This window comes from Chiloscyllium plagiosum, chromosome 1, assembly GCF_004010195.1.
Source record: "Chiloscyllium plagiosum isolate BGI_BamShark_2017 chromosome 1, ASM401019v2, whole genome shotgun sequence".
Taxonomy (NCBI): Eukaryota; Metazoa; Chordata; class Chondrichthyes; order Orectolobiformes; family Hemiscylliidae; genus Chiloscyllium; species Chiloscyllium plagiosum.
This window is the reverse complement of record NC_057710.1, coordinates 151,156,930-151,179,955: the sequence shown is the minus strand read 5'-3', so window position 1 is coordinate 151,179,955 and position 23,026 is coordinate 151,156,930. Positions and strand designations below refer to the sequence as shown.

The window sequence follows — 23,026 nt, the reverse complement described above, 5'->3', positions numbered from 1 at the left end:
TGCCTACCAGGGGGGGGGTGGCAGAATCAGGCGACAGTGTCTCTATTTAGATGGTTCTGACACTGCCTTTCACACAACCGTCCTCATCAAGCAGTCCTCAAGAGAGCTGCATGCTCCAGTTGGAAGAGTTCCCAGAAAAGGACCATCAAGGGGAGAGTTCCCAAACACCTTCGCTGGAGAGCAGGATACTGCCTTTACAACTTTAATGTGACCAATGATTTCCATGTCAACAGCCTGGTCTCCCACTCAGTGAACCATCCCTGATTGTCATGGGCGTTTTACTTTCTTTCTTTGCCTAATTAACTAATGTATCATGTCTGAACCGCTGTTTCTTAACAAACTCAATAATCTATTGCTTCAAGTCATCAACTACCCATATTAGATAACTCTGATCAGAGACCACCCGCCCAGAATCAGCACCTGTTATATGGGCAGGGGAGTGACAGTATGGATATTCAGTCTAGAATTCCAAAAGGATCACTTTTGGATCTTTATTACTAACAATCATATTGATGGCTCAGTTAAAGTTTAGAGATGATACATAGCTGAGTGGAAGGTCAACTATGGAGAATTACAATGAGGCTGTAAAGTAATATAGACAGGTTAAGTTAGAGGATAACAAGGTGGAACATGGAGTGTATGTGGTCAAGTCTTCTGTGATGCTGTACACTGATGTAGCAGTAATAGAAAAGTACTACATTATTTTTAAATAGGTACAAAACTTTGAGAGATTGAAGTTCAGACAGACCTGGGTGCACTTTAACAAGGGAGAGTGCAAGTTAGCGCTAAATATTTTGAAAAAAACGAACTGTGGATGCCAGGAATCTGAAGCAAAAACAGAAATTGCGAGAGGAACTCAGCAGGTCTGGCAGCATGTATGGAGAGAACGCAGAGTTAATGTTTCAAGTCCAGTAACCCTTCTTCAGAACTCAGAACCATTCTGAAGCAGAGTCACCGGACCCGAAACGTTAACTCCGCTTTCTCTCCACAAACGCTTCCACACCTGCTGAGTTTCTCCAGCAATTTCTGTTTTTGTCTGTTTCAGATTCTGAAGGGGCTTAACAAGGTGGATAGAGAATTACTTTTACTGACTGAAGAACCTGGAATGTGGGCACACTCTGCAGGTAAAAGGTTGATCATTTTGAAGTGAAATAAGGAAAGACATTTCCCAAAATTCTTTAGACAGCAAGATGTAGGTGTGCTACCTCTGAGAATATTAGAGACTGAAATAAATTTTGGGTCTCTCAGGGAATCACGGGACAGAGTGAAGTGGAAGCAAAAGATTAGCTGTAATCAGTAATGCTCATCGCTGTGACGTCAAGGCCGAAGTCAAGTCATATCTCAAATTTTAAAATTAGCTTGAGGGAGATACCTGCAGGTGAAACAGTGAAAATGCATCAAACTGTTGGCAACTGTTTTATACAAAAAATATAGTTTCTGGTCATTCTTCTGTGAGGGATCAAATTTGCTGTTTAGTCATTGAGGGTCAGCTTTTATTGTCACAGTCATTACTGCAGCCATTTCTAAAACAGACTGTAAAGAAGGATACATCAGAGAGTAACTGCAGAAGTTGCAGATATAATACAGTTTAAGCGCACAGAATCTGGTCTTGAATGTCACTAAGGAATCTGTGATATCATTGCAAGTCTGTTTTATTTATATAATTAATCTAAATCTGAATTAATCTAAAATTGCTAACCAAGAAACTATCTCTGTAAGATGTAATCAAGAGTTACAGGGAAAAGGTAGCAGAGTGGAGTTATCAGATCAGCCATTATCTGACTGAATGACGGACCAGACTCAATGGGTCGAATGGCCTACGTCTAAGGCGATCAAGGGAAGAGACTTTTTTTTTGCTGACTGCTTCCAGAGCGCAATGCTGAGGTCACGTTGAAGTTATGCACTCACGGGTGTGGATGCAGGACTTGTAAAAGCCACCTACACAATCATAGGATGCTTGCAGTTCAAAAGGCAACCATTGAGGCACTTGTCTCTGGAGAGCACATCACCTAGTCCCATCATGCAACACAGCTAAGGCAGGCCTGCGGGGGAGCTGACCATATTGGACAAAAACAGAAGTCAATGCTGTCAGCAAACATGAGGTCGCTTCAACTTTAAGCGTCTTGTCGTCCTCATAGTGGCTACAAACTGAGACAGACGAGGAAATTGGTGGGAGGAGAGTTGGCTGAAAGATCAAGACATACTACTCAGTAAGATTTCTAGAGAAAGAATGACCATTTCAGAGGAGAGGACGTGGAGGCCAGTCAGTCTTACAAAGATGGCCTAGCTGAGGTAACTGAAGAAGTGACTAGTTGGAGGATCATGGCAGGAAGATAGGTGGAACAGCTTTGATAGGTTAAAGAGACAAAATCTCTTCCTTGAGGTGTGGGAATCCAGAACTAGAGGGCAAAGGTTGAGGGTGAGAGGGGAATAATATAAAAGAGACCTAAGGGGCAACTTTTTCACACAGAGGGTAGTACGTGTATGGAATGAGCTGCCAGAGGATGTGGTGGAGGCTGGTACAATTGCAACATTTAAAAGGCATATGGATGGGTAAATGAATAGGAAGGGTTTGGAAGGATATGGGCCCGGTGCTGGCAGGTGGGACTAGATTGAGTTGGGATATCTGGTCGGCATGGACGAGTTGGACCGAAGGGTCTGTTTCCGTGCTATACATCTCTATGACTATGACCTGCAAGTATAGACTGGCAGCCATGAAGAACGCAGTGATGTGGATGCCCTACACACAGTGACTCAGGAAGGAACAATGCATGCATCATGCCAGACTCCAGAGCACCAGAGTCAGTCACTATTGCTTGCTGACAAGTAATGATGGTGTGCTGAATGCATGTAGCAGGCCTCCCACTGCCACTATGAAGTCTGTAGAATGTGGCACACAGTCTAATGCTGGCTTATACAGGCTGTGTTCTCAGCACCTTGTTGATTAGCTGTGAACTATGGGTGATATACTGGCAACAGCAAAACAAAGTCATTAATGCCCAATAATCAACTGAGTGGCTTTGACAGGTTGGCAGTGTCTGTGGGAATGAAGGTAATCATGTACACAAGGGCCTTCTTATGGTGAGGTAGCTGGAACCAGACATCCCAAGGTTCTGCTTCAAGGATGCGTTCAAGTGTGACAAGAAGATCTGCTGTAGCACCCGGGAGTCATGAGTCGATGGAAAAGAGAAATGACGACACCTCCTGGCCTGGTATGCACTACACGACTGTCAGTGGTGACTGCAGTTGAACAATAGCATGAATGTCAAAAGTAACAATTGACAAGCTCACTTTCTGGCACTTGTTGCAGAACCTGCCTCTTGAGGATTGACCTTATCGCCATCAGAAAAGTTGCATCAGGCCATGACACCCCCATCCAAATGGATTGCTTGGGATGTGTCCATCGTCTTTCACTGATGTGTTGACATTGTCCCATCTATGAATAACAATTGTTAGAGCACATAAGGCCATTTGACCTTTCATGCCATACTAGCCCTTGGAAGGAACAACTTATCTAATGCCACACCCCAACTTCTCCATATGGTCTTCCATATTCTCTCTTTTCAGGCAATAATCTAATTCCTTCCACAATGCCTCGACTGAACCTGCCTCCACAATACTCTCAGGCAGCGCTGTCTAGATTCTGGTGGCTTGCTGGGTTAAAATGCTTTTCCAATTAAGAGAGATGAAGGCTAGTACGGCAGAAGTAGGTTTGGTTAAACAGCATTTACAGTGATGGGATGGTCTCCACCTGGAACATGCTGCAGCTAGTGTTCTTGCTTCAGTAGAGAAGATTTTAAATGAAATAGTGAGGGCAAGGGATCAAAGATTTGAGACCAAGAACTGGAAATGATAAACACACCATGACGGGAAGGGATAGAGAGTACAAATCTAAGAGTCAAACAACAGATAAGGTTAAAGGTTATAAAAACAATATAAGGATAAAACGAAGGAAACTGTGATGGCATGAGGCTGTAAGAGATTAGGGACCATTACTTAAAGGGATGATGAACAGAAAGCATCCAAAGAGCACACAGGTGAATTGCAACAATTTTTCTTTCTTGGCTGCTCCACAAGTAAAACTAGAAAGGTAGCCAAACGATGGTTAGGAGGGAAATTAGAAATAGTACTGGATTTCAGGAAGAGGTAGACAAATTGGCCAGGAGAAAATAACAACAGGTCTGAGGAGTGGGAGCAGCTTAGAATCCAGGAAAGGAGAACCAAGTGATTAATTATGGAAGGGAGAACAGAGTACAAGAGTCAGCTTGCTGGGAACATGAAAACTGACTGTAAAAGCTTCCAATAGGAATGCCAAGAGAAAAAGACTGGTGAAGACAAATGCAGTCAGAAAAAGGGGAATTTATAATGGGAAATCGACAAGCAGCTGACTAACTAAACACAAGCTTCACAAAGGAGGACACAAAGAACATACCAGAAATGGTGGGGAACACAGGGTTTAGTGAGGAGAAGAACTGAAGAAAATCAATATTGATAGGGAAATGGTACTGGGGAAACTGATGGGATTGAAAGCCAATAAATCCCCAGGGCCTGATAATCTACATTCCAGAGTATTTAAGGAAGTGGCCCGAGAAACAGTACATGTATGTACTGAAGATTCTACAGCCTCTGGAAAAGCTCCCAAGGATTGGATGATAGCTAATGTAAGATGTCTTTACAAAGGGAGATAGAGAGCAGGGTGGAATTATAGGCCAGTCAACATGACATCAGCTTAGGCAAAACACTACAATCCGTTATAAAAGATTTAATAGCTGAGCACTTGGAAAATAGTGGCAAGATGAGACTGAGTTAGCATGGATTTACAAAAGAAATTAATCTACTGGAATTCAAGGATGAAACTTGAAAACTGAAGAAGGGGAGCCAGTGAAAATGGTTTACTTGGATATTCAGAAAGGTTTTGACAGAGTGCCACATCATCTTGTAAAACTTAAACATATGGGCTTGCAGCTAGTTTACTGAGATGGATCGAACACTTGGATGGCAGATTGGAAACAAAAAGAGTAGGAATAAATGGTTCTTTTTCCAGATGGTTGGGAATGTCCTGGGGGCACTGCTGGGATCAGTGCTAGCAGCCCGGCTATTCACAGCAAATATTAATGATTTATACGAGGGAACTAAATATAATACATCCAAATTTGCAGCTGACACAAAACTTGGTAGGAGGGTGAACTGTGAAGAAGATGCAGAGATATTTCAGTGTGATTTAGACAAGCTGAGTGAGTGGGCAAATGCAGTATAATGTGGATAAGTGTGAGGTTGTTCACTTTGGTAGCAAAAACAAAGCAGCAGATGAATGGCTTCAAACTGAGAGAGGGGAATGTGCAATGAGACCTGCGTGTCATCACTGAAGATAGGCATGAAGATGCAGCAGGCAGTAAAGGAGGTAAACTGGACATTGGCCTTCAAAGTGAGAGGATGAGAGTACAAGGACTGCAATCATACGGTGCCTTGATGAGACCCCACCTGGAATTCTGTGGACAGTTTTGATCTCCTTATCTGGGGAAACATGTTCTTGCTATCGAGGGAGTACAGCCAAAGTTCATCAGACTGATACCTGAGATACCAAGACTGATGTATGAGGAAAGGATGAATCAGTCAGGATTATATTTGCTGCAGTTGAAGAGAATTAGGGGGAGTCCCATAGGAATCTATAAACTTCCGACAGGATTAGACAGGCTAGATACAGGAAGGATGTTCCTTATGGTGAGGGAATCTAGAACCAAGGGTCATAGCCTAAGGATGCAGAGTGGACTATTTACGATTGAGATAAAGAGAAATGTTTTCACCCAGAGAGGGGTGAGCCTCTGGAATTTGCTACTACAGAAATCATTTGAGGCCAAAACATTGTATGATTTCAAGAAGGAGCTGGATATGGAAGTTGGGGTTAAAAGGATTAAAGGATATGGAGGGGGAAAATCTTGAATAGACGACTGAGTTGGAGGATCAGTCACAATCGTAATGAATGATAGCAGACTGGAAGGGCCAAATGGCCTACACCTGCTTCTATCTTCTATGTTTCTCTGTAAAGGCTCTATATCTGAATGCATATAGTATTCAAAACATAACAGATGAACTGAAAGCAGAAACAGAATTGAGTAACAACAATTTAGTAGCCATCACAGAGACGTGACTGTAGGATGACGGGAACTGGGATCCAGGATCCTGAGGAGTACAGGACACTTAAAAAAGACAGGCAAGTGGGAAAGGGTGAGGTGGAGTTTTTGGTCTGAAGTCATAGTATCGGCACAACAGAGAGGGATAACGTAAGTTTAGGAAACCAAGCTGTAGAAAGAGTTTGGGTGGAAATGAGAAATGGCAAAGATAAGAGTCACTTGTGGAAGTGGTGTATGGAATCCTAACAGTAACCACATGGCGGGGTGGAGCATGAAGGAGGAAAATAACGAGAGCTTGAGACACAATTAATTAATGACCTCATAGTGGAGGCACCCTCTTGATAGCAAATTTACATAGACATTTACATGAAGTTTGGAGGACAGAGACGTAGACCTGAGCGTATTGTTTTAAAAATTAAGTTAGGGTGATTAGTAAATGAGCGCACGAAAGCAGTGTTGGGTAAATTGTTAGTTTATACACTCAGGTCCACTTCTCTCTCCCTCAAACTTCATGTAAGTATCCCCATATTGTGGTTCAAGGATACATCAATAGAGTGCAATTTCAGACAGTTAAGGGGATCTTTCAGAAGATACGGCATAGATACTTTCCAACTAGTAGAAATAAAACTTTCAGGACAGAACTTCCACCAGTGGTTAACTAGAAATACTACCTACGGAATCAAACTAAAAAACAGAATATTATTGTGTAAAGTTGAGTGGCAGGTCAGAACACTGCATGGAAGATTGAAAAAAAAGCAAATGGTTAATTGAGAGGGAAAAGTTAAGAATATAATAGAAAGCTAGCCAGAAATATGAAAATAGATAGTCAGAGATAACAGATATACTTTAAATATTTAGAGCAGAACAGGTATACTATAGATAGAGTTAAGAGGCATTTGGATGGGTATATGAATAGGAAGGGTTTGGAGGGATATGGGCTGGGTGCTGGCAGGTGGGACTAGATTGGGTTGGGATATCTGGTCGGCATGGACGGGTTGGACTGAAGGGTCTGTTTCCATGCTGTACATCTCTATGACTCGATAATTAATAATGGGAAATAAAGAAATGACAGATTAATCAAACAGGCATTTTGTAGCAATCTTCCCCTATAGAACACACAAATACCATCCCAGAAGCAGCAATAAATAAGGAAATGGAAAGGAGGGCAGAATTCAGGAAAATCACCAGAGAAGTGACACTGAGCTCAGAGTTGGAGCTGCAGACTGAGAGGAACATGAGGCATGATCATCCTCATCCCAGGGTCTTCAAAGAGCTGAGATGGTTGATACTTTAGTTTTCCAAACTCCCTTGATCCACGGACAGCCCATGAGATCAAACGATAATCAATGTCGTTCATTTAAACATCAGGAAAGGAAGACAAGAAGCAGGAAAGTACAAGCCTGTTAGATTACCATCTGCCACAAGGGAAATATTAGAATTTATGACTAAAGCAGCTATACCAGGGCACTTGGGCAAATTGAAGGTAATCAGGGCAGAGTGAACATGGTTTTAGGAAAGGAAAATCAAATTTAATTGACCTTTGGAGTTCTTTGAGGAAGTAACATCTGTTGTGGATAAAGGGAAATAGTGCATGTGCTTTACTTGAATTTGCAGAAGGTATTTGATAAGATGCTACACCAAAGGTTATAACAGAAAGTAAAAGCTCATGGTGCTGGGGGTAGCATGTTCATATGAATAGAGGATTGGCTAACTAACAGAAAGCATAGGGTTGGAATAATTGAGACTTTTATAGGTTGGCAATTTAATGGGATTGATGCTGCACCTCAGCTGTCAGCAAATGACTTAGATGAAGGGAAGGAAGAGTTGGCTGCTAAATTTGTTGATGACACAAAGATAGGTGGAAATGCAAAGGGGCTACGAAAAGACATGGGTGGGGGAGGCGTATTCATTGATTTTCTGTGTCATTTGTGACTCCTCAAATAATGAAACAATCCAGGCCCAAATGCAGCAAGATCTGGACAAATTGCAGACTTGGACTGATAAGTGGCAAGTACCATTCATACCACACAAGTAGTAGGCAATGACCATCTACATCAAAAGTACATCCAACTACCTCCAGCTGACATCAAGTAACATTACCAGAACTGAATTCCCCTACAATCAAAAATAGAAACTGTATCGGCCAAACCATTCACATAGTGGTGATGCATTAGCAGGTCAGAGATTGGTAATTGTATGGTGTGTAACTTATCTGTGTTACCCAAAGCTAGTCCACTATCTACAAGGTAGGACAGTGATAGGATACTCCCCAATAGCCTGGATGCAGCTCCAACACACAGGTTCTGACACCAGTCAGGACAAAGCTACCCATTTGACTAGTACTTCGTCCATTATCTTAAAGGTTCATTCTGTCTACCAATGCACAGTGTGCATCCTTTCCAAGATACATTGCTTCACCAAGGGGCTTTGGACAGTGCCTTTGAAAAATGCAATCTCAACCATCTAGAAAGTCAAGGGCAGTAGATTAATGGGAACATGAGCACCAGCTGTAAGTTCTTCTCTGACGCATACACGCATCCAGATTTGGAATTATATCCTTATACCTTCACTGATGCTGGTTAAAATCCTAGAACTCTCTTGTGAATAGCATTGCCTGGACACTTACGTCCATGGAATACTTACACTGGGCACGGTGGCCCAGTGGTTAGCACTGCTGCCTCATAGCCCCAGAGACCCAGGTTCAATTCCTGCCTCAGGCGACTGACTGTGTGGAGTTTGCACGTTCCCCCTGTGTCTGGGTGGGTTTCCTCCAGGTGCTCCGGTTTCCTCCCACAGTCCAAAGATGTGCAGGTCAGGTGAATTGGCCATACTAAATTGCCTGTAGTGTTAGGTAAGGGGTAAATGTAGGGGTATGGGTGGGTTGCGCTTCGGCGGGTCGGTATGGACTTGTTGGGCCGAAGGGCCTGTTTCCACACTGTAATGTAATCTAATCTATTGCTGCCTGATAGTGATTAGACATAGTGACAAATCAGTCCAAAATCAAGACTTTTGTTTCAATTCTGTCCCCTGCCAAAGTTCTTTTTTCCCTCATCTAAATGTCATGGGCCAGACCAAATCCCCTCAAAACATATCAAGGAGATAGCCTAGATCGTACCTGATATCTTACTTTTGGCAAGTGTAAGGTGCAGCCTTCTTAACATGATTCAATTGGTCAACTGCTAGGCTTTATGCAAAACACTTTATTCTTACACCACAGTTAAAATTCAAACATGACTTTAAACTCAATGGAATACTTAACAAAATAATATGTTATTAACTACTATTCATCAACTGTTCCAATATAGCAGCATCCCATAAACACACCTTGGCAAAGGTAAATTCAGCAAAACAGATTTCCCTCACTTGCTATCAACTCCAGTCCAGGAGAAAGAACACCAACAGATTAAATCCAGCTGCAGAGAGAGAGAAAGATCTATCTAGAAGCTTCAAATCCAAAAACCCTAGCTGCAACAACTGAAAGCAAAACTAAAACCCTGGGTCTGTGTTTGCCTGACTCCACTCACCCATGTCTAATTTTTGAAAACCCAAAGATATTTACTCTGCTTTCCACGGAGTAGACCCCTCAGCACCACGTTTACAACCTCTCCCTTCAAGAGTAGCAGGACAAATCCTTCTTGAAGGCACACATTGTCACACAAGGAAGATATATCTTGTATCTTTACTTCAAATATACGCAGCATTTTATAGTTATCCGTGTTGTACTTTCTTTGGCATTGATCAGGCGAAATGAAACCATTCTTTATTGACTAACACTTCAGAAGCCACATTATTTCCTAGTTTCAAGTCTGAGGTCATCTGTGAAATTAACCAGTTTTCACAAGACTGTGATGGCATGTCAGCACAAACAGATGATGGGTACGTTTCTAGGGGTGGGGGGTGAAATCAACATCAATTTACACAGTCCTCTGGGATTTTTATTTAAAACTACAATATTGGTGAGATTCCATAAATCTGGAAAAGCCATAAATCACTTTGACTGTAACATGTAATGCATAAATAATATTTATGACCAAGCACATTTACTTTGTGAAGATTTCCAAAAATTGTAAACAATTGCAGAATGGTTGGGTGGAGTCAATTATTTGAACAGTTATTACTTAATGACAGTAATTTCCATTGAGGATAGAAGTGGTAAATGACAACATAGTATGTATAAACAATACTGATGTGGCTGTCAGCAGGTCTGAGGGAAAATACTAGATATAGTTCAAAGAAAGGAATTGTACAAAACAGATCAAATGATGTGTCTTTTATCATGTCAGTTTAAAAACAAGAGAAACACCAGGAAGAATTACTTTAATGAGGGATAGTTATATTTGGTGATCGAAAGGTTCAATTTTTAAAACATGATAAAGAATCTGTTATGTTCATTCTACAACATTAGTGCATTGTCATTAAAGTACTGAAGATGCTGGAAAAATGAAATACAAAGTGCTAAAGAAACGCAGCAGATCTGGCAGCATCTGTGGAGAGAGAAACAGAGTTAACATTTCGAGTCTAATGATTCCTCAAGGTTCAGAAGAAGAGTCATATCAGGCTCAAAATGTTTCTCTCTCTCCACAGATGTTGCCGACTTTCTCCAGCACTGTTTCCCTTTAATGAACTGTTATGTCTCTTTGTGGATTTGTACTTCTCACTGCCCAGTACGTAGGGAACTTCAAACACACTTTTTAAAAAAACTTTAAAAAGACCGCAAATAAGAGAGTTATTTTAAGGATAGGTACACTCCCCTGTCTCAAGAGGAAACAAAACCAACTTTCAAGATGTTGGCTTAATGTATTTTCTTGGAACTAACTCAAATGGCAGTTATCAATCGAAGGGATCTTTCAAATACAAAGACACTAGCCGTCTGAAATTCTGAAGGTGCAAAATCCAGAACGCGATTTATATAATCACCCATTTTATTTTGAAAAAGGACACGTAACAGGTCTTGTTATGCAACATATTACATGTAGCGACACCATTACTTTCTGGCTGCTTTTGAAACAGGAGATTGTTCTATAGGTACAGCTCCAACAGAAAGTCTTCAAATAAGCTGCAAGGCTCTGAGTAGTGAAGGTAATAAACAGCAATGCCTTGAGTGTGGGAGAAAGACTCCCACTAATTAGTCCCAACTTTTAACTTCATCTGAGAACTAACCAGCTGGATATTTGACTGCAAGTAGCCTTGTAATAGAAATCTTTCCTTTTAAAGAACTTCACTTCAATGGAGGCATTAGCCCATCTACGAAAGCATTAGCCCAGTCAAAAGAGACTGAGATAATCTTAAATCATAATTGCACTGTTTACATTAATCTGCATCTAATTTTTGTGTATATAACTGAGTGTGTGTAATGACTGAGCGAGATAGTTAAATATTAGGATAATCGTGTTAATAGATAGTATTTCTTATTAAGATTATTGGGATTATTTTATTGGAGAATCACTCTGAGGGTACGAAAACATACATCCCTTACATACAAACATATCAATCTTAGGCAGTAAAACAAAACTTTTTCAATCCTCTTTGAGCATCTTACACACCTCAATTACATTGTCCCTCATCCCTCTAATCTCTTGCGAGTATCTGCCTGAACAGTACAATCTCTCCTCATAAGACAAGCCCTGTCATCCCTAGAATTAATCTCGTCAATATTTTATGAACAGCCTCGAATGGGGTTATATCCACCCCTGAGTAAGAGGTCCAAATCTGTATGAAGTATCCCAGATGCTGTGTCACCAATGTCTTGTACAGTTGAAACAACATCTCCGCACTTGCATACTCCATTTCTTTAACAATAAATGCTAAAATTCCATTTGCCCTCATTACTTTCTGTATCTGCATGCTCGCTCCCTGTGATTCACACGTAAGGACATCCAGCTACCTCTCCTCCAAAGCATTTTGAAGTTTCTCTCCATTTAGACAATAAGTTGCCTTTTCACCTTTCAAACCTAAATGGCTGCCATATCACCCATGTTACATGGATCTCTAATTTCCTGATTTATACCATGCTCAACATGATGGCTACAGTTTGGTGGAAACATGGAAACAAATCCCAATATTTAATGCCCCTTGTTGCTTCTTGGCTCCACCACAACTGAATTATCCAAATAATACTTTCTCTTGTTAATGTTCTGACCCTGTGTCCCAAAGAGTGCTATCCCCTCCCTTTCCTTGTTGCCTATCCCTCCCGAAATGCTGATTATCTTTGAATAGTCAATTCCCAATATTGGTCACCCTGTAGCCACCCTGTACTAGGCAACTATAATGTCAATTAAATCATTCCCATTTATCTCAATTTGTGCATTCAAACTGTCAATCATTTTGCAAATTCTACTTGCAGTCAGACAGAATGCCTTAAGTTCTGTTTGTTTTAAACACTATTCTCTAATCTGATCCTATTTGATATTTGCTGTTGCTTTCTCTGTCACTATATTTGCTTTCTACTTTCTTTTACCTGTTCTATTTCCCTTGAAGCTGAGTTCTCTGTCAGGTTGCCACCCGGTTTCAATCTAGTTTAAATGCTCCCAAACAACACTAGTCAATCAGGAGAAAGTGAGGACTGCAGATGCGGGAGATCAGAGCTGAAAGTGTGGTGCTGGAAAAGCACAGCCAGTCAGGCAGCATCCAATGAAAGGCTTATGCCCGAAACGTCAATTCTCCTGCTTCTCGGATGCTGCCTGACCTGCTGTGCTTTCCCAGCACCACACTCTCGACTCGAGCACTAGTCAATTTCCTCCTGAGAATGTCAGACCTGACTCCACACAGCAGTAGTAGCCCATTTACAGTGTACTGTACTTCATTAGCATTCACAGGAAATTAAGGTGAGGTGACTCTGATCATTACACCATGAAATAACTCCACAGAGGCCAGTATCCCATCATCAAGTCGTCCTTTATTGACATGTGGTAAATCCCTGACTCTGGCACAGCCTCAGCGTCAGCATCCAGAGTCCAGAATCTCTGATGCTCCTTTTTTTTAATCTGTTAGCCAGGGGTCGCTAATTGGATCAGATTAACAACCCCATTCAGGAACTCAGATTCTGTGAGGTCCAGCTGACTGAGTCTGTTCCAATCACCACACACCATTTCAAAATTTACTAGGATCCTCTGCACTGTTCCATTACAAGCTTCTGTAACAGGGACAACTCCATTATCATAACTCCTCTTCACCCATAAATTCATTGTCAACGTCTAATTAACACTACTCTGCTCTCCCACTGAGTTCACACCAGAAAGACACTGATGATCTACTAACAGCACAACTTAGCCCAGTTATGATCAATGTCCATTAAACAGGAAGTATTTATATAGTGCCTTTATAACACACTTCCCTAATGCAGAAATAATTCTGTTTCAATATTCTAGCTGCCCAGAAAGCTTCCTGTTGCACGGAGTTGCACTTTTAAACCTGTCTAATGTTAGTATTGATTAACTGACCTCTCAGCTGGCAATGATGACAGGCATCATTCTTAACATACTGCATTGATCCAAATAGTTGATTCTTTCAGGTTTTATATAAATAAATACACTCATTGCACAACAATAGGACAGGTTATTAGTCGGAAATCGATTTAGGAATAAACATAAAATTGATCTAAGTAAGGAGTTAGAATGACTATCAAAGGGTATGTAGTTGCAGCTGCTCTGAGGTAGGGATATTTGAGAAATCGATTCTAAAATAACTAATTGTTACAAAGAATGCTTTAAAATGTTAATATATGGAAACTGTTTCACTTCCTTGAAGTGAATTTCCCACCAATATCCGACAGCAAATCTTTGTCCACAGTCGTTGGCCTCACCATTTTATAATTGCCTCCATTCTCTCTGGTGTATTTAAATCAACTTCCTGAAAATATTGGGTTGCACCTAGCAGTGAAAGCAAGCACTGGACACATTGAGTTTGAGGCCAATGTTCAATTGCAGGACTATAATATTCTACCAAATCCTTGGTCTAAAACGAGAATGAAGAATTAATGCTCAGGCATCTGTTTCTCCACCAAGTCAAACAAAAAGAAATCAAGGATTCAATCACGTCTTGTGAAACACTTTTTCTTAAAAAAAAAATGAATATCACTCAAAAACTAAATAGTGGGCAAGGACGAGCATTCATTCATGAATTTAGGAGGCTGAATTCAATCAGAGTCGGTAGAGTATGGATAGCCCCATGGCATTAATTTCCTAAGCCAATGCCAATACGTTATTTCTATGGAAAGTCTGAGTAAATAAGAACAAACTATACCTCACTACTTCTGATAATTTCAACGATAGAAACAAAATGGAGAACTCACCTTTTCATAATTTTCGATTAGAATTTCCACAACGATGTTCTGAAACTTCAGGTCCATGATAGCAGCAACCGTTTCCTCCCGTGCTCGCATTAGTGTTGGCCCAAACACAACACCAAGATTTGCAATGGTCATCAAGTTCTGTTTTGAATTATTAGATACGCTGGAGAGAAGTAGGAAAAATCACTAACATTGATTGTGGAATTTGTGTAGCAAACTTCGCATTATCTACATGAATGACGTGGGAAGATTTTCCTGTATGTGGTGGTACCATTATGATTGCGAATGCTAATAAACTGATAGCACTGACTGAAATGACTATTGCGAGACAAAACTCAAGTCATGTTACCTCATCAGTGGGTTCACCGCATGGATCCACTACTGACAACTAAACAAAAATCTATTTTGACTGACATAACTGAATAACATCAAGTGATGAATGCATGCATACATTCAATGATTGAGGTCCACCTGTTTCTTCATTCTAATTACAGCCATGTTTTGGAGATTAAGTTCGTAAAAAGGAAATGGCAGGACAAACAATTAAATACTAATCTTTCTCAATCATTAGTTGCACAGAAGGTGGTAAACTATTTTTTGATTTACCAGGTAATGGCTTAGAATTCATAAATGGGAGTTTTGTTTTTATTCAAGGCTTTGTTGTAGGTTGTAGCGTTATTTGCTTGTCTCCATGAGTGCTCAGGTCAACCCATAGTAGATACTTGCTGAGTTAGCCAGGGAGGTATAACCAGCCATTGGGGTTGGTAAAACAGGCATCCATTGGTATGTTATAAGTGGTCATGGTATTCATGATTTAACATGGAAGGTAAAAGGGCCACAGAGGATGGTGGGTGTGAGTGTTAGAGGGCCTAAAGTCTTATCACACAATTAAGTTGAAGTCCCAGAAAATCAGGTCAGGCCCTCCAATCACCCAGCCCTTACGTGTGAAGACTGTGATACTCTGTCTGGTTTTCTCCTCCTATGCATCTTCGTCAACAAGAAATATTTGGGCTTGAGTCTCCCAAAGCCCCAGAAAGATTTTGCAGGCACCAGGTTGCAAAACTGTGCTGTTAACTGTCATTTTACTTCCAAGATGAAAGGGAAAGATAAGCACTTCTACCTAATATGTTTCACATGGCCATGGCGAAGAAGGAAGTGGAAGCCATTTTGACGATCAGGTTAAAGTTTCCCCTCAAATCAATAAACACCACACAGAGCAGAGTTTTTGTGTGGCAAGCAGAGAGAAGAGGCTCCGAACCACAGCCAGATATGATAAGGAAATGGTCTCCAGTCAACGGGATCCATTATATAACCTTCGACAGAATCTGGGAGACTAGTTCCACATAGCCATAATGAGTAACCAACATTGGAACATGCTCTACTGTTGCTGGTGGATTGAAAGAACAGTCTCTGGAAACTGAGGAAAGCACTGTGAGACATTCACTCAATGTCACTGCTTAGCAAAATGGAGATACATTTGGAAACCATTGGAAGCTATGCGCACCTGTAGACTATTTGCTCAAAGGACTACAAATAGTCAACATGGCTTTGTGCGTGGGAAATCATGTCTCACAAACTTGTTTGAGTTTTTTGAAGAAGTAATGAAGAGGATTGATGAGTGAAGAGTGGTGGACGTGATCTATATGGACTTCAGTAAGGCATTCAACAAGGTTCCCCATGGGAGACAGGTTAGCAAGGTTTGATATCTTGGAATAGAGGGAGAAATAGCCAATTGGATACAGAAGTGGCTCAAAAGTAGAAGGCAGAGGGCAGTGGTGGAGGGTTGTTTTTTAGTCTGGAGGCCTGTGACCAGTGGAGGTGCTGGGTCCACTGCTTTTCGTCAATTACATAAATGATTTGGATGTGAGCATAGGAGGTATGATTAGTAAGTTTGCAGATGACACAAAATTGGAGGTGTAGTGGATAGCCAAGAAGGTTACCTCAGAGTACAATGGGATCTTGACCAGATGGGCTAATGGGCTGAGGAGTGGCAGATGGAGTTTAATTTAGATAAATATGAGGTGCTGCATTTTGGAAAGGCAAATCAGGGTAGAACTTATACACTTAATGGTAAGGTCCTAGGTGGTGTTGCTGAACAAAGAGACCTTGGAGTGCAGGTTCATAGCTCCTTGAAAGTGAAGTTGCAGGTAGATACGATAGTGAGGAGTGCATTTGGTATGCTTTCCTGTACTGATCAGAGTATTGAGTACAGGAGTTGGGAGGTCATGTGGCAGTGGTTATGCCACTGTTGGAATATTGCGTGCAATTCTGGTCTCCTTCCTATCGGAAGAATATTATGAAACTTGAAAGGATTCAGAAAAGATTTACGGAGGAACCTCAATTATCCGAAGGGCACGAGCAGGCATTATTTCATTTGATTAATCGTATGCCAGATAACTAAGTTTAGCCAAACATCGAGACCTTGCGATCTTGTCAGATAATCCAATATTCGTATAATCGAATGCTGGATAATCGAGGTTCCTCTGAATGTGGATGTTGCCAGGGTTGGAGGGTTTGAGCTATAGAGAGAGGCTGAACAGGCGGGGCTGTTTTCCCTGGAGCGTCGGAGGCTGAGGGGTGAGCTTATAGAGGTTTATAAAATCATGAGGGGCATGGATAGGATAAATAGACAAAGTCTTTTCCCTGGGATAGGGGAGTCCAGAACTAGAGGGCATCGGTTTAGGGTGAGAGAGGCAAGATTTAAAAGGGACCCAAGGGGCAACTTTCTCACACATAGGGAGGTACATGTATGGATTGAGCTGCCAGAGGAAATGGTGGATGCTGGTACAATTGCAATGTTTAAAAGGTATCTGGATGGGTATATGAATAGGAAGGGTTTAGAGGGTTATGAGTCAAGTGCTGGCAAATGGGACTGGATTAATTTAGGATATCTGGTCGGCATGGACGAGTGGGACAGAAGGATTTGTTTCCGTGTTGTACATCTCTATGACTCTAATTCTGTGCAGAGTAAAATGGGTGGCAAAAATAAATGGAATACATAATTTTGTTTTGTCATCTATGAAAAGAAAACTGCATTTAATCATAAGCACCTTCGTCGCTATTAGATGCAGATACGTTTTACAATGTCAGATTTTTCTGGGTCATTCTTTCAACAAGCGGCCTAATGTTCAAATCTCTTTCTTAAAATTATGGATCTCTGTGCCCAAAGCCAAAGGTCACTTGTTAACCAAAGGAAAGTGGAAGATTACGGGATGAGAAAGATTGGTCGATATAGTTTTGGAAGACAAACTCTAATTTGTTCCTAGGCCCCGTTTGCAGCCCACTTACAAACTCCGTGCACTTTCAGACTTGGGATTAAAACTGTGTTTGCCAGGGTTTCCCAGTACAGCCCTCCTTCTTGTCAAGCTAACTAAACCTCAAATGTAATTCCCTCTCCGTACTCCACCAGCTCAGCTAGACCAGGTTCACCTCTGATAGAGGTTAATAACTAAATCCCCAGATTAGTGAATGCATGCTCATTACAACCTCAATTAGCATTCATTTTTAGGAAAACAAATTTCAACTTCACTTCATGGACATTGACACAAGCAAACATCAGCAAATGCTTGAAATTCTGTTACACACTAATTGTTACGTGCTCAGCATGTGAGTCTAAAACAAGCACTTCTGTTGCCCAATATTCATCAAGTGCCAACACTTCAAATGGGCTCAGAATTTAAATATTAGGGCATAATTATGAATGAAATATCAGTGTATTCAGCCAAGTAGCTATGTCAGTATCAAATATTATGTTTCTCGTTAACACGGGCAAACAAGGAGTTGCTCATATATCATATGAGGATGACACAATAAAAGCAATATATTTGAGGAATAAGACAGATTTTCCAATGGTCCGACAGTCATTCTGCCCAGTGTACATGGGAGGTGCACATGGAGATCCCACCCAATCCCCAGTGTGACATACTCCAAAGGACTTGCCTGGGAAATTGGATTTTCCACGGGGCAACTCATCCATTTCTTGAATTCTCCGAAAGTTTCCATTAAAATCAAAGGCATTGAAGGGCACCAATGAAAGTAAAGCAAGTACTCACTCAGCAAAAGTTAGACCACTGAATACCTGTGCAACTATTCAACTGACCCCATATTTATCTCACATACCCTTAACCACACCTCCCCACAGAGACCGACCTGACCTCCCCACCCCAATTGGACCCACCCCTGCAAGCCAACTTCTCCCACCCTCGTGACCCGTCCTAAACTCTGCATCCCTTACCTTGCACCGCTGATACTCTATTCACTTGCCACTCCAGCCGCTACCCAGCTGGTACCTAATCCCTTACCCATCTGACAGCCTGTCTCCGCCTCCCTTACTAACCTGGTAATTTACCCAGCTGCCCCTCGACTAATCTAGCAATGTATCTCTCCCTCTTCTACAATCCCTACCCCGGCACTCTTCTCCACTACTATCCTGCTAAACCCAGCACCCAAATCCCCCACTCCACTCCCCCCACCCCCAACCTCCCCGCACCCTTATGTCACATTTGCCTTACTGTTTGACAGCAGTTGTCAAAGGGGTTACCTGGACCTTTAAATGCTAACTGCTGTGAGATGGGGCGTGATAAAGAGCTGGCTACATTACCAAGGTACACTTACTGCTGCACCACACTCACTTGGCTAAATGCTTGATGAGAATGTCCAGCATCTCTCGATTCTTTTCCGGAAGTTTATGGATGAGGGAATGAATTGGTTTGGTTCTGGAATCTGGGCTGGCACATTCTGTAAAAATGCAACAACAGCTCTTGTTAAATTGCAAAGAAATGCATCCTGATTTTATTCCTAAAGGGTTGAGCTCTAGTTTTGAAGATTATGGCCTCTTTGTCTGGACACTCTCGCCAGAAGAACAAGTTTCTACACAAATAAAAAAACCTGAATAGAGCATCCTTCAACCCTTTAAAGGCAAGATAATAAACATCAAACATTACAATAAACAGGTTTTAATTCTGATGACAGTTTCCTTCCCTTGATCCTCGTCTCTAGTTCAGTATTGTCAGATTGCAAGTCCAATATCTAGTCCTGGGTGAACTTGAACTTCTTTCAGCTTAATACTGAATCATTTGAAGTCAATACCTTTGACCTGATCATAAATTCTAGATACCAATTCCATCCCTTTTTCTGTTTCAATTTATTCATTCTATTTGGTCGTGAATTCAGCTTCTAAATGTATTAAGTTCTCCTTCATGAAAACCAAGTTTTTTGTTTTCCACGAAGTGTTTCACCAGATCTGAGCGTCACTGTGTGTTGTGATTGATGCAATTATCATCATTGAACATCCCCAGTTTTGACTTTATGATGGACAGCAGGTCATCACTGATTGTTAGGCCTAGGACACTAACCTAAGCAACTCCTGCAATGATGCCCTGCCATTGTAACATAATCTGCCTCCACCCATTTTCTGCTAAATCCCTCATCTGTGTTTTTGCCATGAACAGATTCCAAAGCTCTCCTGGTAAACTTCCTACCTGCTTCACTGAAATGGCAAATCCATTCAAAACCCTGCCACTCACAATCCTAGGAGAAAGTGAGGACTGCAGATGCTGGAGATCAGAGCTGAAAATGTGTTGCTGGAAAAGCGCAGCAGGTCAGGCAGCATCCAAGGAGCAGGAGAATCGACGTTTCGGGCATGAGCCCGAAAGATTCCTGAAGAAGGGCTTATGCCAGAAACGTCGATTCTCCTGCTCCTTGGATGCTGCCTGACCTGCTGCGCTTTTCCAGCAACACAGTTTCAGCACTTACAATCCTACTTGCACACCAAACTTCACTTACTCATAGCTACTGCTTTGACCTAGAATCACTCGGTGTTCACAACATTGCAAATTTGAAAGTTTCTTTCTTTTTTATCCACTCATTCTTCTCAATGTACAATTCTACACACATCAACCTGCCCAACAATAGCTCAATGCTTAACCTTTTGCCCGATGTTAGTCTCTCAAAGACCTGGGTATATTCAGGGATTCACACTCTAAGTCAGACATGTCACCCTGACATCTTTGTGCAGAATCAAGCGCACCTCATGTATCATATACATGTACATTACGAAAACTGTGGAGCAGTGAATTCAAATTGAATACTTACTGGCTAGCAAGATGAATTCCCCGTGCAACTTGTAAGTCATGAGGGGCTCTGGTAGATTTCTAGAACATTTACAAAATTAAAAATTAAATAACAGTCTAAATCAACTGTTTATTGATTAATGTAACAAGTATTGCTATTTGGTGTATGATGCTCAGATAATTATTTTCACAATGTTGAACCTCTACTGTTTTAGGAGAGTGTCCAATACCAGTCTCAAACCAAGTCTTCAACTAGTTTATCCTAATCTAGATAAACATGTGATGAGACTTATCTAATATATTTTACGTCTGGATTAGGAATTTCAGAGAGAAAAGGATAAAAATGGTTCTCTTGTTGTGCAGTATTACAATCAAAAATTTGAATATTTCTTATTCAAAGGGCATGTACATTGCTGGAAAAGCACAGCAGTTCAGGCAGCATCCGAGGAGCAGTAAAATCGACGTTTTGGGCAAAAGCCCTTCATCAGGAATACAGCTGTATTCCTGATGAAGGGCTTTTGCCCGAAACATCGATTTTCCTGCTCCTCGGATGCTGCCTGACCTGCTGTGCTTTTCCAGCACCACTCTAATCTAGACTCTGGTTTCCAGCATCTGCAGTCATTGTTTTTACCATGTACATGGCTGGCAAAGTTAACATTATTTTTCATCAAGGTGGTGATGATGCAAATGATGTTGGTGCACTTGCAGTGCCCTGAGAAAAGGAACTCCAGGATTGTGACCCAGCGCCAATGAAGGAATAGCAATAAATTTCGCAAAGGGCATACATGGCACAGACTGCTTTGTGCCATGTGTCTTTCTCACTGGTAGAGATTACTGATCTTGAAGGTGGTGCAAAAGGAGTCTCAGTGAGTTAATGCAATATAGCTTGGAGATGACACACACAGCAACCACTGTGCACTTTGGATGGAGTGAGTAAATGTTTACGGTGGTATATGCACATCAATCAAGTGAGCTACATTCTCCTGAATGCAGTCAAGCTTCTCATCTGTTGTGGAAGCTGCATTATCGAGATAAATGAGGAGTATTCCATCATAGTCCTGACATTGTTTGGAGGTGGTAAGTTTGGAAAGTCAAGTGAGTAGTCAATCCTGCATTATGTCCAGTCTCTGCTTTTGTAGCTATATTAATTATGTAACTGGTCCACACAGCTTTCTGGTTAACAGTAGGATGCTAAGATGTGAATGATAGAAAATGTGGTTATAGAAATACACCTAAATATTATTAGGTGGAAGATAGTCATCACCTGGCACCAGAAGGGCACATATCATTTGCTATTTATCAATCAAAGCTTGATGCTGTCTCGTTCTGTTGCACACAGATACAGCCTCCTTTATTATCTAATCAGTTGCAAGCATAAGTGAAGGCTGTGCAATTATCAGTGAACAACCCTACTTCTAATCTTATGATGAAGGGAAGTTTAAGGTGCTTGAGTCAGCACACTCCTGCAATGTCCAGCAATGACCGATTTCCACAAACAATCAGCTGTCTTAGTGCTCAGTGTGAAGAATTTTCCACACAATTCCCAGTGACATCCATCTTTCCTGGGTTTCATTTTAGTTGGTGGTCATTGGAGTCAAAATGATTTACTTGATGACAAGGGCAGTCACTGACATCTCACCGCTGGGATTCTTTTGTAATGTCCATGCTTGAATCAATGCCACAAGGTGGTCAGCAGTGGAATGGGACTAGCAGAATCCAGCCGGCTGCAGGTTATTGATGATTACTTGAAAGGCTGTTGATGAGAATCATCAATGAAGTGATGGAAGTTACCTATAGGCTTACTTTGTACTTTGTTGGGTGGATGGCAGAGGTATGGCTGTACTGGAACAACTTGGTTACAGCTACACTAAGTTTAACTGCACAGGATGTCAGCAAGACATCTTCAAACATGTAACCAGTGTTGTGTCAGTGTGCAAGCGATCAAATGAAATGTATCAGACTCGTATCTGCCTGAGGAGAACTTTGGCAAGATGCCTAGATGTATCATCCAGTCCACATTTCTCACTAAAACCAGTGACAATTCATCCAGCCTGGCCTTTTGCACATGCGCTGGATTCTGTCAAGGCTGAAACTATGATTGTTCATTCAGGATCTTCCTCCCATTTGTTGTCTGATGTCTACCACCATTTATAAGAGGATGTCTTAGAGTTTTGTTCATTTCTTCATTCATGTGATGTGGGTGTCACCAGTTTGGACAGCATCTATTTCCCATCCCTAATTGCCTAGAGGGCACTTAAGAGTCCACCACAGTGTTGTGGGTCTGGAATCACATGAAGGCCAAACCAGGTAATGCCCTTAAAGACATTTGTGAACCACGTGGGTTTTCATTGACAATCATCAATGGTTTCACGGTCATCATGAGATTCTTGTTTCCAGATTGCTACTGAATTCAAATTCCTCCATCTGCCATGGTAGGACTCAAATCCAGGGCCTAGAACATTACCCGGGTCTCCGGATTAATAGCCTAGCGATAATAAAGAATACAAGCATGGACTACTTTCTAAACGGTGAGAAAA

General features: G+C 41.4%; 1 protein-coding gene across 1 annotated transcript in view; it reads right to left on the bottom strand.

Moving 5' to 3' along the window:
• Window positions 1-23,026, bottom strand: part of arhgap10 (Rho GTPase activating protein 10) — a 203,339-nt gene that overhangs the window by 36,358 nt on the left and 143,955 nt on the right. Inside the window, exons 17-19 of the mRNA XM_043700807.1 lie at window positions 20,512-20,570; window positions 19,050-19,155; window positions 14,422-14,581 (exon numbers count right to left, since the gene is read on the bottom strand). Of these exons, the coding sequence (XP_043556742.1) occupies window positions 14,422-14,581; window positions 19,050-19,155; window positions 20,512-20,570 (325 nt within the window). The remainder of the gene's footprint in view (window positions 1-14,421; window positions 14,582-19,049; window positions 19,156-20,511; window positions 20,571-23,026) is intronic.